This window comes from Anas platyrhynchos, chromosome 20 (assembly GCF_047663525.1).
Source record: "Anas platyrhynchos isolate ZD024472 breed Pekin duck chromosome 20, IASCAAS_PekinDuck_T2T, whole genome shotgun sequence".
Lineage (NCBI taxonomy): Eukaryota > Metazoa > Chordata > Aves > Anseriformes > Anatidae > Anas > Anas platyrhynchos.
In genome coordinates, this window is record NC_092606.1 from 4,859,354 (window position 1) to 4,884,600 (window position 25,247).

The 25,247-nt window shown below is 66.9% G+C and overlaps 1 protein-coding gene across 14 annotated transcripts in view; it reads left to right on the top strand.

Moving 5' to 3' along the window:
• Window positions 1-25,247, top strand: part of MYO18A (myosin XVIIIA) — a 31,487-nt gene that overhangs the window by 1,527 nt on the left and 4,713 nt on the right. For 2 of the 14 annotated variants that reach the window (XM_072026094.1, XM_072026084.1), the window contains exons 2-42: window positions 6,152-6,214; window positions 6,463-6,540; window positions 6,944-7,084; window positions 7,781-7,837; window positions 8,317-8,404; window positions 8,475-8,584; window positions 8,660-8,836; window positions 8,954-9,164; window positions 9,302-9,444; window positions 9,859-9,959; window positions 10,040-10,103; window positions 10,301-10,445; window positions 11,740-11,751; window positions 12,210-12,383; window positions 12,466-12,556; window positions 12,635-12,827; window positions 13,300-13,386; window positions 14,199-14,340; window positions 14,427-14,586; window positions 14,668-14,854; window positions 14,981-15,221; window positions 16,038-16,147; window positions 16,227-16,292; window positions 16,585-16,713; window positions 17,174-17,317; window positions 18,179-18,268; window positions 18,367-18,486; window positions 18,569-18,680; window positions 18,778-18,905; window positions 19,005-19,159; window positions 20,170-20,293; window positions 20,380-20,580; window positions 20,909-21,019; window positions 21,336-21,440; window positions 21,518-21,664; window positions 21,759-21,872; window positions 22,082-22,198; window positions 22,272-22,355; window positions 22,521-22,658; window positions 23,439-23,624; window positions 23,727-23,866. In XM_072026094.1, the coding sequence (XP_071882195.1) occupies window positions 6,152-6,214; window positions 6,463-6,540; window positions 6,944-7,084; window positions 7,781-7,837; window positions 8,317-8,404; window positions 8,475-8,584; window positions 8,660-8,836; window positions 8,954-9,164; window positions 9,302-9,444; window positions 9,859-9,959; window positions 10,040-10,103; window positions 10,301-10,445; window positions 11,740-11,751; window positions 12,210-12,383; window positions 12,466-12,556; window positions 12,635-12,827; window positions 13,300-13,386; window positions 14,199-14,340; window positions 14,427-14,586; window positions 14,668-14,854; window positions 14,981-15,221; window positions 16,038-16,147; window positions 16,227-16,292; window positions 16,585-16,713; window positions 17,174-17,317; window positions 18,179-18,268; window positions 18,367-18,486; window positions 18,569-18,680; window positions 18,778-18,905; window positions 19,005-19,159; window positions 20,170-20,293; window positions 20,380-20,580; window positions 20,909-21,019; window positions 21,336-21,440; window positions 21,518-21,664; window positions 21,759-21,872; window positions 22,082-22,198; window positions 22,272-22,355; window positions 22,521-22,658; window positions 23,439-23,624; window positions 23,727-23,866 (5,186 nt within the window). The other 12 variants (XM_072026091.1, XM_072026092.1, XM_072026095.1 and 9 more) reach the window with 12 other exon arrangements.

Genomic DNA, 25,247 nt, shown 5'->3' on the forward strand with positions numbered 1-25,247 from the left:
AGGAGGGGAGTGATGAGATTCCCCTCCTGGCTGCAGGAGGGTACGGTGGGGGCGGCGCGGCGTGCAGTGCCATGGGGAGACGGAAAGTTTGCAGAGCCCGATGTGCGTGGCTGGTGCTGTATAAATAGAAACTTAATGGCTGCGTGACCCACATCTTCCGCGTGTGCCGCTGGCTCCGCTGACCCTGCCGCGGGCTAACCATCACCCCGGCCAGCTTCCAGCTGGTTCCCTGGATGCTGAGACCCTGCAGAGCTGGGCCTGTCCCCACCGTGTCGCTGGTGGCCGTGGTGTGGGGAGGCTGCTCCTTGAGCTCCCCAGGCAGGTGCCAGTGCTGCAGGGTGGAGCCTGCACCGAATCTGGGTGCTGGCTTTCCAGCAGCTCCTCCTTGGAGCCCTGCAGCGTGGCCAGCTCTGGAGAGCTGCTCAGGGCACTGCTGGCTCCAGGACAGCCCCAAGAGGCTTGGGCTGGGGGCTGAGGGGCACGGCTGCCTGCCTGTGGCTGCCACTCTTGCTGCAGCACGCCACTGTGGGTGCAGGTGCATGTTTGATGTAAGCACGTAGGGGCTGGTGAGGTGCTTGTGGCACCAAAAACGCAGTGCTGGGGCTGGGGAGGGGAAGGAGGAAATGCCAGTGCCCTTGGAGCAGCCGGGGCTGCGGGGGAGATGCCGCAGCATATGGCCTCGTGGCGGGCGCTGGCAGCGGCTATCTGCTCCCACTGTGCATGGAGAGCACAAGGAGAGCTCTCTGCCTGCCCTCTCCCTGCCTCCCCCATGCCTCTCCGGGTTTCACTTTTCCAAAAAGCCACCAGAAAGCCGAGGGGAGGCTGTCAGGGCTCTGCGGTGGGCGCGCTGTGCTCGGTAACAGCGGTGCCCTTCCCTTTGTGCTGCGACCAGGCCGTGCCCGGCGCTGCGGGGTCAGTGCCTGCAAGGGGTTAAAGCATAAATCATAAATCATGGCAGGAGCAGTTCCTGGAAAGGAGCCGTCCCGTGTGCTGACCACAGACCGCTGCTTATCTTCAGGATATGCAGCGTAACGGGGCGGGCGCCTGGGCTGCAGCCAGCTCCCCACCGCCATCCCCAGCCCTGCCGGCCCCGTGCTCCCTGTCCATTTTCTCTGGCTCGGGGTAGGGGCACCTCTCCACATGAGCTCGTCCTGTGTCCTCGCTGGGGACCCTTGACCCTCAGCAGGGACACGGGGGGACACTCCATGGCTTTGCAGGTGGAGCTGGTGCCAGCGGCCGTGCCGGGGAGCTGGGGCAGGCAGCGGGTGCAGCCGGGGGCCGTGCAAGGTGCCGGCGCGCGCAGGGAGGCCCGGCTCTCCCCCAGGCCCAGCTAAGCTCCCTGGAATGCTTCTGGTCCTAATTTAAATAAAAATGATCCTTTTTGAAACAGGAAATTATAGGCATATTTTGGGCTGTTGCTCTGGGAGCCCCTCCCCGGCTGGAGCAGGGAAGGTGCCGGGGTTTAACCCCTCCACGGAGGGGCCCCCACCGAGCTGCCCCTGTCCCTCTGCCTGTCCCCGAGGTGGGGACACGTGCTGGAGCCAGGAGGCAGAGGGTGCGATGCTTGGGGTGCTTTGGGCAGCCCCAATCACTCTGTGAGGTTCGTGGGGTCTGGCTGGTGGCACAGCACTTTGATGGGGAGCGGGGGAAAGCCCCACCACATCCCAGCCGCGCTCCCGGCGCTGGGCAGCCGATCTGGCTGGGCTCCACGCTCCTATTTATTTATTTACCCTCGAAATTCCTCGGGCAGGGCCCAGGCATGCGCCGTCCGGCTCTGGTGGGGCAGAAATATTCCAGAAACGCGCCCGACCTCTCCAGCACTTCAGCCAGACCACAGGCATCCGGCGGCCGTGCCGGCGCGCCCCGCGTGCCCTGGTTGCCCTGCGCTGGCCTTTGCTCGCCCGCCGGCACCCGGGGCGCACGGCTGACGTGCCGTGGTGCAGCTGGCTGCCAGCTCCTTGCTGCGCCCAGTGTCCCACCGGGGTGCTGGGACATGGGTGGACGTGGCGGTGGGACGCGTGTGGTCCCCAAAGCGGAGTGGTGGGGAGGTGCTGGGGGCTGTGGGGTTGGGGCTGTGGGATTTGCAGTGCCCCGATGTGATTCCTCCTTCCAGCACCCTCCACCACGTCACGGCAGCAATGCCAAGGGCGTTTCAGTCACCTGTCCCTGCTCTGTGCCCCAAGAGAGGCAAGTGGGGAAGGTTTGGGGCTGCCCTGTGGGGTCAGAAGGGACGTGGCCTCAGGCAGGGCCGTGTGTGTGTGTCCCCAGGGTGGGCACACCTGGGATCCCCGCCGTGCCCGTGCCCCGTGCTCGCTGCCCTCACCACGCATCTCCTCGAGGTTTGGGGCAGTTTCTGTGGTGCTGCTGGTTCGCTCTGCTCCCTGCTGCCGGCCCCTTCCCGGCACGCACCGTGTGGGGAGGCCCCGGCCTCACTCGCCCTCGGTGCCGGTCCCGTGCCTCCGGGGAGACCTCGGTGCTCGGAGGGAGCTTTGCAGTGGACGCGGCCATACGGGGGCCGTGACACCGTGCTGGGGGTGGCTGGACTGGCGTGGTATAAGCAGGGTGCTGACCCTCATCCCTGTCCCACCGGCACGGTGACAGCCCCCCTGTGCCACCCCCCAGGGTGCACAGGGCTCTCCACCCCCGGTAGCATTTCGGGGGGCTGCCACGCTCTTGGCAAAGCAACGCTCTCCGCCGCTCACCCCCAGCAAGCAGCAGCGGGGCCACGGGGAGTGCGGGAGCACCCGACCCCACTCCTCGGCACACAGATCCCGCTCCACAGGGGCGGGCAGTGGGACATGAGGGGGGGCCGGACGCTTCCCCCCCGCGGCGCCAGCCTGCCGCGGGCCCACATCACTTCCTCCAGCGGCGAAGAGGCCCCCGCTGCCCGAGCTTCCCCCCCGTGCGCCCTCCGCCTGCTGCGCGCGCCGCCGGGGCCCTCGCATTCCTCGGCTATTTTTAGGGTGGCCCTATCAGCCCAGCTGTCCCCGCGCCGCCGCGCGCCTCTCCCACCACCCTGAGCCCTGCTCGTCCCACCGGGAACCCCGCTGCCGGCCCCGCGGTAAGGTGGGGACCCCGGCACGGCTGGGGGGGACCCCGAGGGGGACGCGTGGGGGCCACCCCCTTGGTGGGATGGGAGCTGCCGTGGTGGCCGAGGGCTGCTTGTGGCAGGGGACCCTGGTGCTGGTGCCGTGCGGCATGGAGGGGAGGGCACCGGGGGCAGAGGATTTGGGGGCTCCGTGGGCAGGTTTGTGCCCAGACCCCCGTGTCTCGGTGGGTGGGAGGGGGCCTAGGTGCTGGGGATGGGGGGAGCAGGGTGCTGTGCCCCCAAACGGGTGGTTTGGGTGCTCCTCTGCGCCCTTTATTGTCAGGGGTGGTGCTTTGTGGACCCCCCATGGGCAGCGCAGGATTGGCCCCGCTGGGTTTCGGAGACCCCACTGGGTCCCTGCTTGGTCTGCCCGGCTGCTGGCACGGGGTCAGGCTCAGAATAGCCCCCCCGGCGTGCCGAGTGCGTGCCCAGGGCAGAAAATATCCCTTCCCTCACCCCGCAGCTGCTTACTGCAGCGGGCTGGCCCGGCATGGGGGGAAAATTGGGCACAGTGCTGCCGTATGAGCAAAGGGGCTTTTTTTGCACAATGAGTTCTGTGCCTGTCCCCGAGCGGTTCCTACAGGCTCCGTCTGCTCGGAGGCTGCATGGGGCTGGGTCAGCTCAGGGTCCTGAGACCCCCGAGCCTTCCCTCTCACCTCTCCCTCTCTCCCCCAGCCAGGGCTGCGGCTCCATGAGACATCGCCATGGCCTTCTCATCCCGCTTTGCGTTCTGGGAGCAGAAGGGAAGTCTTGCTCGCGTGTGCTCGCACCCCACGGTGCCCACCAGCTCCCCCCCTTTGCCCAGCACGTGTGCCGCATCCAGAGCAGCGCTCCCGGGGGGCCAAAATTCCCCCCTCCGGCACATCAAGTGGCCCTCGAGCTGCCCTCGTGCCACGCTGAGCAAACAGGCAGCCGCCCCACACCCCGTCACTGCATGGCTGCGGCCACGAATGCACCCACTAACACACTAACCACCTGGCTGGTGCCTCCCCTAACACGGTGTGAACCCCCTCATGCTCGACATCGCCACCCAGGACACCCCAAATTGGCAGTGCTGAGCCCAGAGAGCCCAGAGAGCCGAGCTGGTGCCACCTCCGTGCGCCGTGCCGCCAGGGTGGCGGCGGGCGGGATCGCTTTCCCCCCCGCGCACCTTGCCTGTTGCTCAGCGCTGTGTTTAGCTCAGCTGTCAGAGCTAAGTTGAGCAACGTGCGAAAAGCCAGAAGCCCGCGCGGGGAGGAGCGAAGGGGCTTTATTTACCAGCTCGCTCACCAGCTGCCAACGCAGCCCCTCCTGCTGCAGGGAGCGGGGCTGCGCCACGTTTTGGGGTTTGCGGGGCGCGCCTCGGAGCTTCGCCCCCTTTTCTCAGCTGGTGCCGTCCTCGGGCTGGACCGAGGCCTCGTGCTCAGCAGCGGGCTGCAAATTTGGGCTCTTTCACCTGCTCACACAAAGGCTTCCTCCCCCCGAAGCACGGAGGGCGCCGGGCTGCGTGCCTTTCCCCATGGTGCTGCCGGAGCAGGCGGCCGGCACCGAGCCCACCGGGTCGCCGCGTCCCCCCGCGGCGGCTGAAACTCGCCCCTCTTGTTTGTCTGACCCTCAGGTTAAGGACGAGGACAAAGCCTTAGCTGTGAAAAGACCCGGGAAGGAGGACGGGGCTGTAAGTGCTGCAGGGCACGGGGATGGGGGCTCTGTGCCAGGATGGGGCTCGCCCTTGGCTGCGGTGTGGTGGCACCTCCTGAGAGGGTCGTGGGCTCAGCGTCCCCCCTCCTGGAGCTGGTGTAGGGCAGCGTGCGGGGTTCGGGTGGTTTTGGTGGTGGTGGGAGCTGGCACCTAGCCGCAGGGGTGCCCGGCTGTAGGTCACAGCAATTTTTGACCCTCTGGCTCACCAGGACTCGTCCCTGTCCTGCAGAGCCCAGCAGGACAGAGGCTCGGTGCTTGCTCTGAGTGACCGCAGGGAGCTGTAGGATGGTTCAGGGAGGGGACTGGATGTCTGGATGTCTCCGACACGCATCCTATGGTGCCTGAAATCTGGCCAGGAGCCGTGCTGGGACCCCAGGCACCAGCCCAAGCTGCCCAGCACAGCCACATCCCGCAGCACAGGGGTTCAGAGTGGGCACAGCACCGTCAGACCTCCTCTAACCCACCCCTATCTTTGTGGCTGCAGCCAGAGAGCCCGAGCGCCGCGAAGGATGCGGCACCCGCACCCCCAAAACCTGAGCCCCCGAAGAGCCCCGAACCGCCCCCGGGGACAGGGAAGAGCCCGGAGCCGGTGCTGAACGGGGCCGCCAACGGGCCCGAGGGTCCCGCAGCGGGCACCGAGGCGCAGGGGGACGACGGGCAGGGCCTGTCCCGCCGCAGGGTGGTGCGGGTGGTGCGCAAGGTGGTGCGCAAAGTCCTGCCGGGGGAGGATGCCGGCGGTGCCAGGGAGCCGGCGCGAGACGTCAAGTCTCCCGAGCCCGTGCCACCCCCCAGAAAAGAGGAGCCAGGTCCCCCTGCGCCCCCACCACCGCCCCCCGCTGTGCCGGCCGCCCCCGCCAAGCCGGAGCCCAAAGATGAGATCTCAGCGGGGCTCAAAACCCTCATGGCCAAGGGCAAAACCAAAGAGCACCGCCCGCGGCTCCGGCTGGGAGACAGGCGAGAGGAGAAGTCCCCCGGGCCCTCGGGAGGCAAAGGAGCCTCTGCACCAGGCTCCCCACCTGCTGCGGGGGACACAAAGCCATCTGTGTCCCCGGGTGCCAAAGCCAAGCCGGAGCCTCTGGCGCAGCCTTCGGGAGGCAAAGCGGAGCCGCCAAAGGCACCCGCCCCCAAGCCCACCGCCCTGGAGAGGCACAAGGTACCGCTGTGTGCACGGCTCTAACCCGGCGTGGGTGTGCGGCACGACCCGCAGGGACGCCTCGTCCCGCACGGCGGAGCATGGTGTGAGCTCACCAGCATGGTTTGCAGTGGTTTTGGGGTGTTTTTGGGGTGTGTGGTGCCGGGCGGGGGTCACTTTTTGGTGCGGCCGGGTGGGTGATGGCCACCGCATCACGCTGCCCCTTGTCTCCCCACCCTGCTCGTGTGGAGAAGAAGCAGCAGCCCGGCGAGAAGCGACAGACCCCCGCGAAAACCACCCTGGGACCCCCCCAGCAGGTGCGTGGGAGCAGGGACCCGGGATTTGTGGTGCCAGGGGCCTGCCAGGGCTGTCCAGGGCAGTGCTGGGTGCCTGCGGGTGCCCCAGCACAGGTGCAGGTGGGCAGGGCGCTGTAGGGTCTGCGCAAGGGAGGTGCCCTGCGTGGTGTCCGTGGGCTTCAGGGCCAAAAAAAAGCACCCGTGATGTCCCCCGTGCCGGCGACGTGCCGGTGCCAGCCAGCCCGCTGCTAACGGTGCTCTGCCTCCAGGCTGCCCCCGGCCCCGCTCCCCAGCTGAGCCCGTCGGAAGAGGCGCAGCGCCGGCTGGAGAGGATCTTCACGGCTTCTGTAATTCGGGGAGGGGGGTGGGAATTTGGTGATTGTGCGTGGCCCGGTGCCCGGTGCTGGATGGGGACGCTGCCCCGTCCACGCCGTGTGCTCTCCCTTGGTGTTTGCACCGCCGCTTGTGGCCGCCAGCCCCGTGGCCCCGCTCTGGGTGCCGCTGGCTTCTGGGTTTGGTGATCGCTGCCCCGAGCAACGTGCGTGGCCGTGGGGAGCTGCGGTGCCCGCAGCGCCGTGCCATGTCCCTGTGTCGGTGTCCCCGCTGCAGCCCGAGCACGGCTGTGCCAGCTGGGGCGATGTCTTGGGGGGTTTTGGCCATGCCGGGGCCCCGTGGGGTGTCGCGGTGCTGTTGCTGCTCTCTGCCTCTTACCCCTCTTTTCTTTCTCTCCTCCTCCCTCGCTGCTGTCAGCTGGACCCCGCAGCCTCCGCCCCGGCACCCAGCCAGGTACCGTACCCCTGTCCTCAGGAGCTCTCTGCTTCCACTGGCAACCTCCCGCTGTCCTCTGTCTGCCGCTGGGCTGGTGTCTGCGCCCGCGCCTCGTGCTGGAGCGTAAGGCTTTCCCCACCCAGGGCTGCTGCAGAGAGTGGCCAGGGTGGCCCTGCGTCTTCATCGCGCTCCCTCGGTCACAGCAAGCCGAGCCAGCAGGGCACGGCCGGGGCTGGGTGCCTCTCCCCGGGCTCACTTGTTGCAGCTCCGGGCTCCCCGTGGCCGTGCTGGGGCACGCGGTGGAGAGCCAGGCACCCCGGCTGCTGTCAGTGGAGGTGGCAGGAGGACGGTGGCTCTCAGCCTGGCTGGGGAGGGCAGGGGCTTCCAGCGGGCAGGGAAAGGGCAGAGCCAGGCTGAAGGGCCGGTGAGCATCAGGGAGAGGTGGAGGAGGGGGGACAGTGCCCTGGTTCCCCGCGTGTCCCTGCGCTGGCACTCGCTGGGCATGCACCAGAGTATCCCAGGCGCATGGCACAGCCACCTCCAGCCCCGGGGGCTGTGTCCTCACCCCCAACCTGCGCTGGGAGCTTGGCCACCCAGCCTCATGGCCACCTTCCCAGCTCCGTGCATGTCCAGCACTGTGCTGGAGCTGCTGCTGTGCTGGCAGAGCTGTCCCAGCTGCGGTGTCCGCGTGGCCGGGGGCTCCAAGGTGGCCGCGCTTCGCCGCACGCCTCCGCTCGCTTCCCCCACCGCTTCCCGTGCTCGCTGCGGGGCAGAGCGTGGCCCTTCTCGCCCTCACGCCCCATCTCTCGGCCTCGATAGGGACAAGTGGACGATGTCCTGGCAGCCCCCTTTGGCCCCGTCCCTGCTGCAGCTCAGGTTTGGCTCCGGGGCTCGCCCTGCTCGCGGGTAGCGGGGACGTCCCCCACGTGCCGGCTGTGCCAGCCCGACCTTACCCATCCCCGTGGGACTGTGCCACTGCTGTGCTGTGTCCTGTGTCCCTGCGTCATGTTCCCACGGCATGTCCTGTGTCCCTGCAGCATGTCCTGCGTCCCCACAGCACGCCACGTGTCCCTGTGTCCCAGCACGGCTACACGAGTGGCACGGGGGTGCCGTGGGTGCCGGGGCTGCAGTTCGGGAGCACAGCCAGGGTTGTGTGTGGTGACTGCATCCCAGGGTCATTGTGGCTTTGTGTCTTCCCCCGGCTGTGTCAGGGACAGGGGGGCTCTGCAGCTCCAAACCCTCTGGGGTCCCCGGGACAGCAGACAAGTTGGGGACACGTTTCGGGAGGGCTCAGGGCTCATGGAAGGTGGCATGGCGCCACGCTCCCTCCAGCCCCACGTCCCCCTGTCTCACAGGCCAAGACAGAGGAGCAGATAGCTGCCGAGGAGGCTTGGTATGAGACCGACAAAGTGTGGCTGGTGCACAAGGATGGCTTCTCCTTGGGTGAGTTGGGGTCAGGCCAGGCCGTGGGGGTGCCCGGCACGGCCCCGCTGAGCCCCGTGTGCCCTCGCAGGCAGCCAGCTGCGGCCGGAGGAGGCCAGCGCCCTGCCCGAGGGCAAGGTGAAGGTGAAGCTGGACCACGACGGAGCCGTCCTGGAGGTGGAGGAGGACGACGTGGAGAAGGTAGGGCCGCGGGATGGGGGGCCGCGGGGCGGTGGGGACCCCCGTTCCCCGCCTGACCCCCGGCCCCGCTCCCAGGCGAACCCTCCATCCTGCGACCGCGTGGAGGACCTGGCCAGCCTCCTCTACCTCAACGAGTCCAGCGTCCTGCACACGCTGCGGCAGCGCTACGGCGGCAACCTCATCCACACCTACGCCGGCCCCACCATGGTCGTCATCAACCCGCTGAGCTCCCCCTCCATGTACTCCGAGAAGGTGACACCGGGGTGGGGGGGACGGTGGCGCACGCTGGTGGCACCGGAGCTGTGTCACCCTTCAGAGGTGCTCCTGCAGGGCCGCAGGGTGCTGAGCGTCCCCCGTTTGTCCCCCCAGGTCATGCACATGTTCAAGGGGTGCCGCAGGGAGGACACGTCCCCGCACATCTACGCCGTGGCCCAGGCTGCGTACCGCAGCATGCTGATGAGCCGCCAGGACCAGGCGGTCGTGCTGCTGGGCGCCAGCGGCAGCGGCAAGACCACCAACTGCCAGCACCTCGTCCAGTACCTCGCCACCATCGCCGGCAGCACCGGCAAGGTCTTCTCCGGTGAGTGCTCGCCTCGGGGCCCCCTGCCACCTCCTCACGCCCCTCGCTTCGCGGTCACGGTGCTGCTCTCTCACTCGTCTCGCCGCGTGCACGCCGCCGGCCACGCGCACCCCACCGCCCCGCTTGTTTCCTCGCAGCGGAGAAGTGGCAGGCTCTCTACACCGTCCTGGAGGCTTTTGGCAATAGCAGCACCAGCATGAACGGCAACGCCACGCGCTTCTCCCAGATCATCTCCCTGGACTTCGACCAGGCTGGGCAGGTGGCGTCCGCCTCCGTACAGGTGAGGGGCCGGGGTGGCCCCCTCGGCGCAGGAGCCGGTCCGTCCCGAGGGCGTTTTCTCCTGCCAGCTCTCCTTTCTAACCCGCTCCTGCCAGCCAGGCCGTGTTCGCAGCCAAGCGTCGAGCTCGTGGCTTTGTTTGCAGCCAGTCGGGGTGATAACAGCAGCCCTTAAAATGCAACAGAGCCACTTCGTGCTCCAGTGCACCTGCTGATCGAGCCCTGCGCCCCCAGGAGAGATGCTCAGGGTTTGCGTGGGTGTTTGCCTTACTGCAGCAGGGCCAGGAGACCTCCACGTCTCCTTGGGAGCCCAGGGAAAAGGATCCTGGGCTGGCAGCAAGGATGAGGCTGGGGCTGGGGGGTCTTGGTGGGAGCTTGGCCCTCGAGGATGGTTCCCAACCCCCCTGACCTCTCCCAGACGCTGCTGCTGGAGAAGCTGCGTGTCGCCCGGCGCCCTGCCAACGAGGCCACCTTCAACGTCTTCTACTACCTGCTGGCCTGCCCCGACAGCGCCCTGCGGTGAGCCTGGCCCCGGCACGGGGGTCTTGGGGGTCTCCCGGCACCTCGGGGACCAACCTGGGTGGTGTTTCCCCCAACAGGACTGAGCTCCACTTCAACCACCTGGCGGAGAACAACGTCTTCGGCATCGTGCCCCTCGCCAAGGTCCTGCCTGCTGCGGGGCTGGGCAGGGGGCTGCAGGGGGGTGGGGGCTTGGGGAAGGAGATGGGAGAGCCAGGGTGGCCCTGTCCCTGCGGGCAGGGGGACTTCTGCTGGTCCCCAGCCCCTCTGGGTGCTCGTGGCCTGGCCAGAGGCACCGGGAGCAGTCACCCTGTGCCAATGGCTCCCGTTGCTCTCCGCAGCCCGAGGAGAAGCAGAAGGCAGCCCAGCAGTTCAACAAGCTGCAGGCTGCCATGAAGGTGATGGGCATCTCCGGCGATGAGCAGAAAGCCTTCTGGCTCGTCCTGGGGGCCATTTGTCACCTGGGGGCTGCCGGAGCCACCAAAGGTAACGGGGCTGGGACGCGTTGATCAGCAGAGCTCAGGTCTGCTGGCTGGTCGGGGTCCAGATTGATGCTGGCACCTCTGCGCCTTGCAGACAGGCTCTAGGGGGGCTTTTGGGGTTGTGCAAGCTGACGGGCAGTGCTCTGGGTGCTCCGTGACACCTGGATTTGTCCCCTTGGTCGGGGCGAGCCGGGTAGCTCCCAGCCAGCAGGGATCAAACACCCCGGGCACCACCAGAGCGAGACCCTGGCACCGTCCCTGTCACATCAGGGAGTTTTGTGGCTGGGGACAAGGGAGCATGGGGGGCGCACACATGTCGTCCCCCCCACCTAACGCCGTTCCCTCCCCTGTCCTCCCACAGAGCCACTGGCAGATGGAGCTGGTAATTGGAGCCATGCAGGGCTCTGCTCCGGGCTTGGTGGTGGTCTGGGGGCTAAGAAGGGGCTTGGGGTGCTGCTGGTGTGCTGGGAGTAGCCCCGGGCTGGGCTCTGGTAGCCCTGGGGTTACCTCTTGGCAACCCAGCACAGGAGTGCACCGTGGGCTCGCCCTGATGGCACTGGTTCACCTCTCCACTGCTGGGGGGCTCAGGGTGCCTCTGCAGCTGCTCTTCTCCCCGCTGGGGGTCTTGTGTTACCCCCGAGGTGCTGGAAGCCCCCTCTGCTGCCTGCCCTGGGCTCTGCATGCTCGCAGGAGGCTTGGATCGAGGGGTTCAGCAGCTTGGGGGAGGGAATCAAGATGGAAATGGGCAGAGAGCCCCATTTGTGCCACGTTTTGGAGCGGGTTTTGGGTGCTCGGCGGGCACAGCGTGCTCCCAGGGGCGCTTCGAGGCACTAGAGGGCAGCAGGGCCCCGCTGCAGCACCGCTGCAGGGACGCACGGCTGGTGCAGGAGCCTCTGCGAGGGGCTGGGGGATCCCCAAATCCTGCTCAGGGGGAGCATCCCCAAATCCTGCCTTGAGGGGGGGAGCATCCCAGCCCAAATCCTGCTCCCGGTGCCTTCCCTGCATCTCTGGGGATGCTCAGCACCAGCTCGGCCACCCCAGCCCCCTTTTTCCTGGGGCTCGATCTGGTGCCTGTGGTGCTTGCTGTGGGGCAGGGGCAGACCCCACAGCGGGTCTTAGCATCTCACATCTCGCCGTGGCGGTGCTCAGGGGGTCGGGGGGGGGTTAGGAACCAGGTTCGGTGCATGTGGGGTTTTGGCAGGAGGGCGTCCCCGCGTCGCGTGCCCGCGCTGCCGCGTGCCGGTGTTGCTAACCCCTGTCTCTGTTCGCATGGTGCATGCTGCCCTTTTGCAATGCAGACGCCGACGAAGGTAAAGTCCTGTTCTCCGCGCGGCTCTGGCTTCCCTGTCCCGTCCCATTCTCGTGTCCCCCCCTCCGTGTCCCCATTAACCCGCTCCCACCTCCCTTCCCCACCCTGTGTCCGTGTGTCCGTGTCCGGCAGCCGCGGTCTGTCCCTGTCAGAGCGGGGGGCAGTGATGGAGAGGGGCGTCCCCATCTCCCAGCATGGCTCAGCCTTGCAGGGAGGCGAAGCCACTTACCCCCCATCTCCTCGAATCGAGCCCCAAAATTTTCCTCTTGGTGCTGGCCACGTGCAAGCCCTGGGATCACGCTGCGCCAGCCGTGCACAGCGTCCCCGCCTCGGGGTTGGCTTTTGTGTGCCACCCCTGTCCCCATCCCACCGTGGGGGACCCAGTGACCAGCCGGGGTGCACCAGGAGAGCCCCAAACGTGGGACAGCCGGCGCTGAGCCTCCTTTTTTCCCCCCTCAGCCGGGAGGAAGCAGTTTGCGCGGCACGAGTGGGCTCAGAAGGCCGCCTACCTGCTGGGCTGCAGCCTGGAGGAGCTCTCCTCCTCCATCTTCAAGCACCAGCCCAAGGGCACGCTGCAGCGCTCCACCTCCTTCCGACAGGGCCCCGAGGAGCAGGGCATGGGCGACGGCACAGGTAGGGCGCGGGGAGGGGCGGGTGGCCCCCGGGGGGGACGCCTGGTTGGGGACACTCAGGGCGCAGCCGTCCCCTCCGCCAGGTCCCAAGCTGACGGCGCTGGAGTGCCTGGAGGGCATGGCCTCGGGATTGTACTCGGAGCTCTTCACCCTCCTCATCTCCCTCCTCAACAGGTACACGACGGGATTTGGGGTGGGGGGTGCCGGGGGAGGTCGGTCAGCACCCACCCACCCCGCTTGTGTCCCCCGCAGGGCGCTCAAGTCCAGCCAGCACTCAGTGTGCTCGGTGACGGTGGTGGACACCCCCGGGGCGCAGAACCCCGAGGTGGCGGGGCAGAGCCGCGGGGCCACCTTCGAGGAGCTGTGCCACAACTACGCCCAGGAGCGCCTGCAGCTCCTCTTCCACCAGCGCACCTTCGCCCAGGAGCTGGAGCGCTACAAGGAGGTAGCGGGGACGCCCCCGGGGGCACTGTCACCCCCTCCTCTCTCCTTTCTGCTCCAGCATCTCCTGTGACCCCCCCCCTGCTCCCCAAATTTCTTAACAAGTGGTCACTCAGGACCGGGTCCAACCCAATCAGCTCTGACACCGCGCTCTCTGCTTCAGGGGTATCCGGGGGGGTTCCCACCGCTGATGGTGCCGGCAAATGTGTCCTGGGGGGGGGCTGCTGCGGGTGGTGGGAGGGCGACGGTGGCCGCTGCTCCATCTCGGCACCACCTGGGTGCCCACGGGGACCCTTTTTGGTGTCCTGACCGCCCCCGGCACCTCTCCCTGGAGCAGCGGGGCGGTGGGACGCCCGGGAAACCCCCATCTCCTGTCTAGATCCGATTGAGACTAACGTACTGACCGGCCCGCGGGGGCCCTAACGCTGATCTCCAGTCACACAGGCACTAATCGCTCCTCTGTCCGTCCTCTCCAGGAAAACATAGAGCTTGCACTGGCTGACACAGAGCCCGCTACCTGGGGCTCTGTAGCCACTGTAGACCAGCCCTCACACCAGGCACTGGTAAGCACCCACGGCGCTTCCTCGCGGCCTCCGTCCCGGCCGTGACCCAGCTCCTCTGTGGCCACCTCCGTCCCCAAAACCCGCTCCTGCAGCACGGACGAGGGCTGGGACAGCGGGGCTGGAGGCGGCTGCTGCTGCTCCTCCTTGTAGCCGAGCGGCTGCTGGCAGCCCCGCGATCCATTACGGCGGGTTATTGAGCATTAGGCGCGGCGATAGCATCGGCCGTGCTGCTTTGCTGTCCTTTTAGCGGTAATTATGGGGAAGGAAAGGTGATTTCCTAAGTGCTTGGCAATGAGAGCGTGACTGAGCGTGCGAGCAGCGGGCAGCCCTGGTGCATCCCCGGCACCGTGCTCCCCGGTGCCTCCGGGAGGGGAGGATGAGGGCAGGATGGCCCTGGGGCGATCCTTGGCATGCTCTGGTCCCGGGGTGCTTTGATCCCGAAGGTGCTTTGATCCCTGGGATGCTCCGCTCTGCAGGGTGCACCCATCCTTGGGGTGCCCTGGTCCTTGGGGTGCTCCGTTCCCTGCTGGACGAGGCTTTCAGAGACTGAGTGTGGCTGCTGGCGCTGGCCCCACACCGGGTTTGATCCCAGGGGTGCCAGAGCGCAGCGTTTGGCTCGCCACCGAGCTTGGCGCGTTACGTTTGCCTCTTTCCCTGCCAGGTACCCATTAAGCAGGGGCCGTTTCGCGCGGCGCCGCTTTGCCGTGCTGCTGGCAGCAGAGGAGGTTGCATGCTCCCCGCGTCTCCCCCGGTCCCCCCCCCCCATCCCTGCCCACCTCCAGGTCCCGGTACCAACGCGGTGTCACCCACAGGTCCGCTCGCTGGCCCGCACCGACGAGGCGCGGGGGCTGCTGTGGCTGCTGGAGGAGGAGGCGCTGCAGCCGGGCGGCAGCGAGGACACCTTGCTGGAGCGGCTCTTCGCCTACTACGGTCCCCAGGAGGGGGGCAAGAAAGGTCTGGGGGTGCGACCGGCACCGCGTTGCTGCGCCGGCTGAGCTGGCTGCGGTGCCCGTGCCCAGCGGTGCCGTGTCTCCCCGCAGGGCACGACCCGCTGCTCCCCAGCGACAAGCCCCGGCACTTCTTCCTGGGCCACAGCTCGGGGACCAACTGGGTGGAGTACGATGCCACGGGCTGGCTCAACCACGTCAAGCACAACCCGGCCACCCAAAACGCCTCCGTCCTGCTGCAGGAGTCGCAGAAGTGAGTGGGGTCCCCCGGGCTTGGGGAAGGAGCTTGGGAAAGGGGTGATTTTGGGGGTGACGTCCCCTCCGTGCCCCGCAGGAAGGTCATCAGCAGCCTGTTCGCGGGCCGGGGCGGGTCGGCGCTGGTGCTATCGGGTTCGGTGGCGGGGCTGGAGGGGGGCTCGCAGCTGGCCCTGCGCCGCGCCACCAGCATGCGCAAGACCTTCACCACCGGCGTGGCCGCCGTCAAAAAGAAGTCGCTGTGCATCCAGATCAAGCTGCAAGTGGTGAGTGGGGGGCCCTCAGGATGATTGGGGGGGTCCCAGCACCCTGCTTTGGCACAATGGCACGGGTGTGTGTCCCCGGGTCCGGCTGGGGCACTGCCCTGTGTCACCTCTCCCCCGTCCCCGCAGGATGCCCTCATCGACAGCATCAAGAAGTCCAAGCTGCACTTCGTGCACTGCTTCCTGCCCAAGGCGGCGGGGGGCGGCGGGGACCCCCGGGGGCTGCCGTGCCGGCGGGTGAGCGGCAGCGAGCTGGAGCTGCCGGCCGAGCACTGCGAGGCTGCGGGGCTGATGCAGCTCGACGTGCCCCTGCTGCGCGCCCAGCTCCGCGGCTCCCGCCTGCTGGACGCCCTCCGCATGTACCGCCAAGGTGAGCCCCCCCCAGTCCAAAATTCGTGTCCGATCTTACCACCCACGGGCGTGGCAGGAGGGGAGCAAATCCCCCGTCTGCAGCGCGGGGCCCCACGGGGAACCCCTTTGGCACGCGTCCTCGCGCAGAGCCCGGCTGCTGCCAGCTTTTCCCGTCCCGGGGGGGCTGGCCCCGCTCCCCCCGCGGGGCTGTTGTCACTTCGGGGCTCGGTGCCGGGGACAGGCATGGCCTTACTTGGGTGTCTGCGCCGGTGCTGCCCGGCTGCTGGCAGCGATCCCACTGGCAGCCGGCCCTGATCCCGACGGGGAGGGGGGCTCCGGGTCGCGCTCAGCCAAGTGCTGGGGGATGCGGCCGCCGAGCCCGGGTTTAGGGCCTCGGGGCCAGACCCTTCCTGCAGCCTTTGGAAATCGATGCTGGGCGCACACCTCCCCGCAGCGATGAACATGACCCCCCCCCGGCTGTGGAGGGGTCAGCCTCTCCATCAGCACCCCCCTCGTTAATTAAGATGGGGAGGCTCGGCAATTAACTGCGGCTCAGGACGGACCCGTAGCGGGGCCCGCCTGCTTGCACGGGTGACACACGTGTCCCTGCTCTCCCCTGGGGCAGCAATCTGGCTGCTTTCACCCCACATCTTGGCTGAAATTATTAAACAACAAGGCCAAGGAAAACCTCCAGCAGCCGTCCTGGGTGGCCCCGTTGAATCTCCCAAAAGACAGGGGAGGGGGCAGCGTGCGTGCGGGGGCACGGGGCTGTCCCCGGCCGTCCCCCAGGCATCCTGGCTGCCCCATGGCCCCCCTATCCTCTGCTCCCCCCCAGGCTACCCCGACCACATGGTGTTCGCCGAGTTCAGGCGGCGTTTCGACGTCCTGGCCCCACACCTGACCAAGAAGCACGGGCGCAACTACATCGTGGTGGACGAGAAGCGGGTACGCGTGCCTGGCACCCCTTGGGGTCCTGTGCCCTGGGGTCCTGCACCCTGTTCCTGACCCCTGTCCCTCCCCACAGGCAGTGGAGGAGCTCCTGGAGTCGCTGGACCTGGAGAAGAGCAGCTACCACATGGGCTTGAGCCGGGTAGGACCCCGCTGGGGCCGTCCCTGCCCGCTGCAGGCTTCGGGGTCTGGCTGAGGGCAGGGTGGGCGCAGCGGCACAAGGGCAGCAGTGTGCACTCCCACCCACGCCATTCCTCACGCCTTGGGAATAAAAACCCCGAATAAAAACCCCACACAGGACGGGGCCAGGGGGCTGGGGAAGGGCGAGGACGTGGTGGGGACAAGGAGACACAAGTGGCACATCCCCACCGGCCAGCACAGCGGGATGGTGGCACCGCATCTCCCCCCTTTTCTTTTTTTCCCCCCTCCCGCAGGTGTTTTTCCGGGCGGGCTCGCTGGCCAGGCTGGAGGAGCAGCGGGACGCACAGACGAGCAGGAACATCACCCTGTTCCAGGCGGCGTGCAGGGGCTTCCTGGCACGGCAGCTCTTCAAGAAGAGGAAGGTTCGTGGCGCCTCTCCCCTCCCCGCTCCGCTGCACAATTTCGCCTAAAATGGGCAGCACAGCTTTTCTGCCGCCGCCTGGCCCAGCGCCTCCTCCTCCCGCCTCTCTCTCCCCCTCCCCGGGAGCCGTGGGGAGCCGTGGGGAGCCGTGGGGCCAGCCCCGGGGCCGTCGGCTCCGTCCTGCCCCGCCGGGCTGCCGGGATGAAGCGGCCGTGCCAGCTCCTGCTTTTTATTATTAAGGAGCGCGTAAAATAGGCACCGCAGCGGCGCCTCGCCCGCGGCGAGGTTAGCTCGTGCGGGTGCCGGAGGTAATCGGACAGCAGATAAGCCAGGAGCAATTAGCCCACATGCTAATGAAGGGGAGTGTGCCGGGGTGGTGGTGGGGGTGCTGAGCACCCGTGCGTCCTGCTGGGCCGGCGGCGCCCCGCGGCAGCCGTGCCGACGCCGTGTGCCCCGCGCAGATCCAGGATTTGGCCATCCGCTGCGTGCAGAAGAACATCAAGAAGAACAAGGGGGTGAAAGACTGGCCCTGGTGGAAGCTCTTCACCACCGTGCGGCCCCTCATCGAGGTGCAGCTCACCGAGGACCAGATCCGGGGCAAAGACGTGGGTACCGCTGCGCCGGGGGGGGGTGGGGATGGGGCAGGATGGGTCCGGGTGCACGTTGGAGACGGGCAGGGACCCTCAGTGGGGTGGGCTGCGGGACCCCACAGAGGGTGGGCTGCAGGGTCACCTCTGCCCCGTGCCCCCCAGCATGAATTGCTCCCTAATTTGCCAAGCAGCATGTCGTTAGCATCCCGAGAGCCCGGTTACAAGGCGTGGAGAATGGAAACGAAACCGGGCACCGTGCGCGGGGGGCTCTGCACGGTGCAGGCAACCGGACACCGTGCCCCCCCGCCTGGCACCGGGCCGCTGCCGGCTCAGCTTTCACCTCGGGTGCCCGGGGTGGGGGCTCTGAGGTCCCCTCCTGTCCCCCCCAGCCTGCCTGCTGGCACCAGGGGACAAGGGAGAGAGCGATGCGCTCGCAGCTGGCAGGCAGCACGGAGCCCTGTGCTGGTTGGGCATCCCCCCAGGATCCCCTCCCTCTCCGCCTGGGCTGGGTGCCCTAAACCCTTTGGGTGCTAGGGGAGGAGGAGAGCAGCTTTGTTTGCTCCCACCCCTTTTCCCGGGGGGGGGTGCAGGGACCCCCCTCTCTGCCGGAGGCCAACTTTGCGTGGCCTCCGGGTGTTTCGGCACCATTTATGGGGTTGGAGTTGGCCGCCGGAGCCAGCACAGGCTGGGGAAAGTCCCTGCCCAGCCCTTGGCAGGGGAGAGCCCCCGCACCGCCAGCGCCTCCCAGCCCCGGGGAGCCCCCACCCGGCCCTCCCCGTGCCGAGGGGGAGGGTGCTGGGGGTGCAGAGCATCGTGCCTGCCAGCCCCTTCCCTCGGCGCCTGCCCCCTCCCTCACCGCCCGCCGCTGTGTTGCAGGAAGAGATCCAGCAGCTCAAGAGCAAGCTCGAGAAGGTGGAGAAGGAGCGCAACGAGCTGCGGCTCAACAGCGACCGCCTGGAGAGCAGGGTAGGTCCCAGCCGGCCCCGGGTGGGCTCAGCGCGTCCCCAAACCCCGGTGCCTGTCCCCCACCACCACCACCACCACCACGTCCCCGCTGCCCCCAGATCACGGAGCTGACGTCGGAGCTGACGGACGAGCGCAACACAGGCGAGTCGGCCTCCCAGCTGCTGGACGCCGAGACGGCCGAGAGGCTCCGGGCCGAAAAGGAGATGAAGGACCTGCAGGTAACCCACCGAGCCTCTGCCCGGCCCCCCTGGCACCTCCCCGGGTCCCCGCGGGGCTCACCGGGGCCGTGTCCCCTGGCAGGCCAAGTACGATGCCCTGAAGAAGCAGATGGAGTCCATGGAGATGGAGGTGATGGAAGCTCGGCTCATCCGGGCAGCCGAGCTCAACGGCGAGCTGGACGACGATGATTCAGGTACCGTGGCACAGCGGGCACCCAAAATCTCGGGTGCACCCTGGGATGCCCCTCCCGGAGTGTCGCCCACCACAGCCCCCTGGTGCCCCCCGCACAGGAGGCGAGTGGCGGCTGAAATATGAGCGGGCGGTGCGGGAGATCGACTTCACCAAGAAGCGGCTGCAGCAGGAGCTGGAGGACAAGCTGGAGGTGGAGCAGCAAAGCAAGAGGCAGCTGGAGAGGAGGGTGAGTGCAGCTCTGCCCCGAGACCCCCCCCCTCCCCAATTTTTTACCCCCTCCTGCCCACCCCACGGCCCTGAGCACCCTGCCTGCCCCTGCGCGCAGCTGGCGGACCTGCAGGCGGACAGCGAGGAGGGCCAGCGGGCGCTGCAGCAGCTGAAAAAGAAGTGCCAGCGCCTGGCGTCCGAGCTGCAGGACACCAAGCTGCACCTGGAGGGCCAGCAGGGACGTAACCACGACCTGGAGAAGAAGCAGCGGAGGTGGGGTGGCGCGGGGACGGGGACGGGGTGGTGGCACCCCCCGCCGGGTGGCTCTGGGAGCCTCTCGCAGCGTGGTTTTACCATTTTAGCTGGGATTTGGGCACTTCACCAGCTCCCGCTTGGGCGAGGCGCTTCGCACGGGGAAGATGAGGCTCCCTTTTCCCTGGGTTGTGGTGTGGGGGGTGCTCGGGGCTGGGGAGCCCCTTCCCCACGTGGGGGACCCCGTTGTCCCCCCAAGGGTCCGGGGCTGAGCGAGCCCCCGGTGGGGCTGTGCCCTGTGGCTCTGCTCCGCGCCCGCTCTCTTCCCGTCTCCTCTCCCAGCCCCAAAGTTTGCTAACGTTATTAAGCAGCAGGGACGCTTTCATCTCATTATGGTAATGATCACACACACAAATACAGCGAGAGAATCCAATCTAATTAATTTCAATTTCCGCGGATTGGAGTCTGTGTTAATGCAGCTGTTTATTACCCAGCGCGAAGAAAAATGGGGATTAGCTGCCGGGGTGTGTAACACAGGTCACAAACCCGAGCGCAGGGTTATTTTCCAAGCCCCAGAGGCAGCGATTTCAGAGCAAACCCCTCTGATCCTCTCTTGGGGGCACTGGGAGGGGCTGAGCGCTGCCACGCCGGGGGCTCACGTCCCTGTGGCTACCCGGGGATGGGACCAGGGAGCCGAGGCACTGCAAGAGCCCCTCTCTGCTGAAGACCCCTGTGCGTTGTAGCCCCTCTGCGTCCTGCTTCAAGCAGCCGTCCCCACGTAGCCAAGCCCCCCCACCAGCAGCCACGGTCCCACCGGCACACGACAGCCCCATGGGGAGGCTGCTCGGGTGCGCACCGCAAGCGCCACGCTCCCGAGGAGCCGCTGGGTGAAGGTGCTGGGAGGATTTGCTCCGAGCATCTCCCTGCTGGAGACAAAAGGGCTCGTAACCAGCACGGCCAGCAGCGATGCCAGGTGGAGCAGGGCTGGTGGGGGCACGGGGCGCTGAGCTCGCCGCGCTCTCGCTGCGCAGATTCGACGGCGAGCTCTCGCAGGCGCACGAGGAGGCGCAGCGGGAGAGGCTGCAGCGGGAGAAGCTGAGCCGTGAGAAGGACGTGCTGGTGGCCGAGGTCTTCGGCCTCAAGCAGCTGCTGGAGGTGAGAGGCACCCGGCACCTCGCTGCTTGCCACACCGGGCACCCCCAAAATCTCCCCCGGCTCACCGCCGCTCCCTGTCCCCGCAGGATAAGGACTCAGACATCGCCGGGCTGACGCAGCGGGCAGAGGCGCTGGAGGCCGAGCTGCAGGACATCTCCTGCCAGGAGTCGAAGGACGAGGCGTCCCTCGCCAAGGTGAAGAAGCAGCTGCGGGACCTGGAAGCCAAGGTGAAGGACCAGGAGGAGGAACTGGACGAGCAGGCTGGCACCATCCAGATGCTGGAGCAGGTACGGCGGGGAGGGGCGAGGGCTCGGCCGCCCCGCGTGCGCGTGGGTTTCTGGGCGGGGTGGTTTCGTGCAGGGCTGTCATTACCTGGGCCGGGCTTGCCCGGGGAGCGGAGGCGACCGCCCTCACCCCGGCGTCAGGCCAGGCTACGGCTGCGGACGCAGCTCCCGGCCCTTGGCGCCGCCACCATGGCACGGCAGGTCACCACGGGGCGGGCGGCGCGGTCGGCCGAGGAGCAGGGGGTTTACTGGGTGAGCAGGGCAGCGGCGTGGGGGCGTCCCCGTGTCCCCTTGGATCTTACCACCCCCCCTTCTCTCCCCTTTTTTCCAGGCCAAGCTGCGGCTCGAGATGGAGATGGAGCGGCTGCGGCAGACCCACGCCAAGGAGGTGGAGAGCCGCGACGAGGAGGTGGAGGAGATTCGGCAGTCGTGCCAGAAGAAGGTAGGGCTTGGCCACGGCCCCGCTGCCCAAAGGAGAGGCCGGGATGCGTCCCGTGCCCCAGCTGGGTGCCGGGGAGGTGCTGGGGACACCATCACACAACGCCCGGCTCCCACGCGCCCGCTGCCCGGCTCCAGCAGGCTTGGCAGGTCCAACCGGTCCCGCTCACACGCCGGGCACCTCGCCGCCCATTGCGCAAATGGGTGCTCACCGTGTCCAGCCCGAGGGGTCACCCCCTGTCCCCGGGGCACGTGGCACACATTTGGGGGGTTGTCCCCATCCCTGTCCCCCCTGACCGGGCTCCCCGGGCTCTCCGCAGCTGAAGCAGATGGAGGTGCAGCTGGAGGAGGAGTACGAGGACAAGCAGAAGGTGCTGAGAGAGAAGCGGGAGCTGGAGAGCAAATTATCGGCCGTCAGCGACCAGGTAGGGCATGGGGACACCCAGGTGCCGTGGGGGGGTCACCACAGCACGGTGCCTGGTACGGCTTTTTCCCTCTGCAGGCCAACCAGAGGGACTTCGAGACGGAGAAGCGCCTGCGCCGCGACCTGAAGAGGACGAAGGCGCTGCTGGCTGACGCACAGATCATGCTGGACCACCTGAAAAACAACGCGCCCAGCAAGAGGGAGATCGCCCAGCTCAAGAACCAGGTGGGTCCGGGCTGGCCGCCCCCACAGCGTGTCCCCCGAGGGGCTGGGGGTGTCCCCGTGCCCCCAGGCCAGGTGCTGAGCCGTGTCCCCGCAGCTCGAGGAGTCCGAGTTCACCTGCGCGGCCGCCGTCAAGGCCCGCAAGTCCATGGAGGTGGAGATTGAAGACCTCCACCTTCAGATCGATGACCTCTCCAAAGCCAAGGCAGCCGTAAGTGATTTCGGGGTGCGCCGTGCCGCGGTGGGGACGTGCCCCCAGGGGGAGACCCCTTCCCCATGCCAGCAGAATGAGCCTACACCCTCTGGGGTTTTTTTTGGGGAGTCCCTGCTGCGTTCCAGGGTGGGTGCCCCCTCCCCAGGGGCTCGGCCAGGTGTAGGGGGGCAGGAGGCACAGCGGGAGGTGCTGTTTTTTCCCCCCAGCTGGAAGAGCAGCTGAGCAGGCTGCAGCGGGAGAAGAACGAGGTGCAGAGTCGCCTGGAGGAGGACCAGGAGGACATGAACGAGCTGATGAAGAAGCACAAGGCGGCGGTGGCCCAGGTGAGGGGGAACCCCTGCACCCCATAACGTCCAGCCCCTGCCGGCCCCACTAACAGCCCGGCTCGTCCCGCAGGCATCCCGGGACCTGGCGCAGATGAATGACCTCCAGGCACAGCTGGAGGAGGTCAACAAGGAGAAGCAGGAGCTGCAGGAGAAGGTGAGGAGCAAAGCTGGAGGTGGGGGGACCCAGAAACACGCTGCTTGCCCCATGGGACCCCGCAACATCCCGGGGACTATCCCAGGGGGTCCCCGGATCTCTCCGTGGGGATGGCGGGGGGGGGAAGGCGCAGGGGGAGCTGGCACTGAGGCTGCCTGCCCGCAGCTACAAGCGCTGCAGAGCCAGCTGGAGTTCCTCGAGCAGTCCATGGTGGACAAGTCGCTGGTGAGCCGGCAGGAGGCCAAGATCCGCGAGCTGGAGACCAGGCTGGAGTTCGAGCGGACGCAAGTCAAGCGCCTGGAGGTAGGCGCAGGCACCCCCCGAACAGGCTCAGGCTGGGTCCGACACCCCCCCAGTCCCCACAGAACCACCACGGCGAGGTGACCAAGGCACGAAGCAGCCCAGGGGTCCCCTGGGGACATCCCCGGTGTCCCCATCCCCGGACCCCCCACACCGCCACGGTGCCGCCAGCCCCACCGGGGAAGCTCCCGCGGGCGCTGATAACCGTAATCCGCCACCCGGCCCGGCAAAGTGCTGCTATTTCCCTGCATCGACTAAGTGAAATTATAGACTCTCCCGGCCCTGCTAAACGCAGCCTGCTTTATATTCTGCCTCTGCAGCTCTCTGCCGAGGGAGCTGAGCAGCTTAGCTCTCCTCTTAATATTTTCCTAGCTGTTATTTCCCTTCCCGCTCTCTCTGCCGGGGCCATAAATATGCAGCGGCTGGCTCAGCGGCTGCTGGAGAATGGAAGCTATTTTTTCCCTACATTACATGCTGTAATTACTTCACACAAAGTTAAATCTATTTTTCCAATTCACCAAAGCCCTTGCAATTGTTCTACCCCTTCCCTGGCCTGGGGGGGTGTGTGTGTGTGGGGGGGGGGGTTCTCCCCGGTGATGCCGCTCTTCCTCCCGCCTCCTTCCCTCATGTAAATTCATGGGGACGGGATCTGGACGAGCCCTCGGGGAGGGTGGCGCAGCACCCGTAACCACAGCAGGTTGGGGGGGGATTGATGCGATTTGGGGGTGCCTGGGGGGGACCAGGGCATCGGGGTGCCCCCAAAGCCACACGGATGCCCCGCAGAGCCTGGCCACGAGGCTGAAGGAGAACATGGAGAAGCTGACGGAGGAGAGGGACCAGCGGGCGGCTGCTGAGAACCGGGAGAAGGAGCAGAACAAGCGGCTGCAGCGGCAGCTCCGCGATGTCAAGGAGGAGATGGGCGAGCTGGCCAAGAAGGAGGCGGAGGCCAGCCGCAAGAAGCACGAGCTGGTGAGGGCATCGCTCCGGAGCACCCCCAAAAAACGGGGCTGCGAGGGCAGTGGGGTCCCTGTGCCCCACGCCCCCGATGCTCACCCCGCACCGTCCCCGCAGGAGATGGACCTGGAGAGCCTGGAAGCCGCCAACCAGAGCCTGCAGTCGGACCTGAAGCTGGCCTTCAAGCGCATCGGGGACCTGCAGGCTGCCATCGAGGACGAGATGGAGAGCGACAGCAACGAGGACCTCATCAACAGGTGAGCGCGCCCCGCGCATGGATCCCGCATGGGGCACCTCACCCGGGCTCACCGCTTCTCCTCGCCACTTTGGAAATGCCACGGGGGTGGGGGGGGGACACCTCAGCTGTGCCCAGCCTTGGCAGGGCGCTGTCCATCCATCCATCCATCCATCCATCCATCCATCCATCCATCCGTGCATTGCTGCACGCGTGCATCTGGCCACCCGTGCATCCATCCATCCATCCATCCATCCATCCATCCATCCATCCATCCACCCACCCACGGACCCACCCACGCAGCCCCCCACGCAGCCCCGCACCCGGCCATCCCCCCCCCCTTCCACCCGCAGCCCCCCTGCAGCTTGCGGAGGTGCCCGGAGCACGGCCGTGGGCGTTACGGAGCACCCCCAGCCCCAAATTTCTGGGGTCAGCCCCAGGACCCCCAGGGCGCAGGAGGCTCAGGGCGCTGGGATCCAGCCCAGCCCAGCCCTGCAGAAGGGGTCAGAGCAGCCAAATCCCCCCCCCATCCCACCCCCCGTTTTGATTTACTCCCTTTTCATCCCCCCTCCACTTGGTTTCTTTCTTTTATTATTATTTTAAATTCCGTTTGAGTTCATTCTGTTATGTTTCTCCCTCCCCACCCCCTCCCAGTTTGCAGGACATGGTGGCAAAGTATCAGAAAAGAAAGAGTAAACTGTGAGGACCTCCTCTTTCCTTCTCCCCCCCCCCAATCCCCATCCCCATCCCCTAACCCCAGCTCACCCCCCCGGGGCCGGGGCCCCCGCATGCCACTGGCCCAGCTCCGCATGCAGCTAACAGCACCCGCGGCCTCACCGCCTGCCCCTAACCGCCTCCGCGGGGCCGGGGACGGATCCTGCCACGCCACCGGGCACCGGGAGGGCACAAAGCAGCTCCGGGACCTGCCGGAGCCCCGCTGTCACCCGCAATTAATGTCCCGCGCCACCCGGGCTGCCTCGTGCGCTCCCCCGCGACGCGGGTCCCGGTTAACTAATGGCACTCTCCTCCAGACATAAATTGCGTTTGACGGCGAGTTTAATTCCTCCGATTTAAAACCTCGGCTGCCCCCTGAGTTTGTTTATGGGGCTTGTGTTTTTATTAGTTTGTTCCTTCTTTTTTATTTTTTTCCTTCTTTTTTTTCCTTCTTTTTTATTTTTTCCTTCTTTTTTATTTTTTTGCCTTCCTTTTTATTTTTTTGCCTTCTTTTTTATTTTTTTCCTTCCTTTTTTATTTATTTATTTTTTTTTAAAGCCGAGCGTTGCCTGGATATATTGCAGGGGAGGGAGCGGCGTGTGATGAAGTGCAGCTCGTTGCTTTGAATGTAACGAGGAGGATTCATACGCAGGGTCTATAATAGCCTGTCCGTCCCCCCCTCCCCTCCG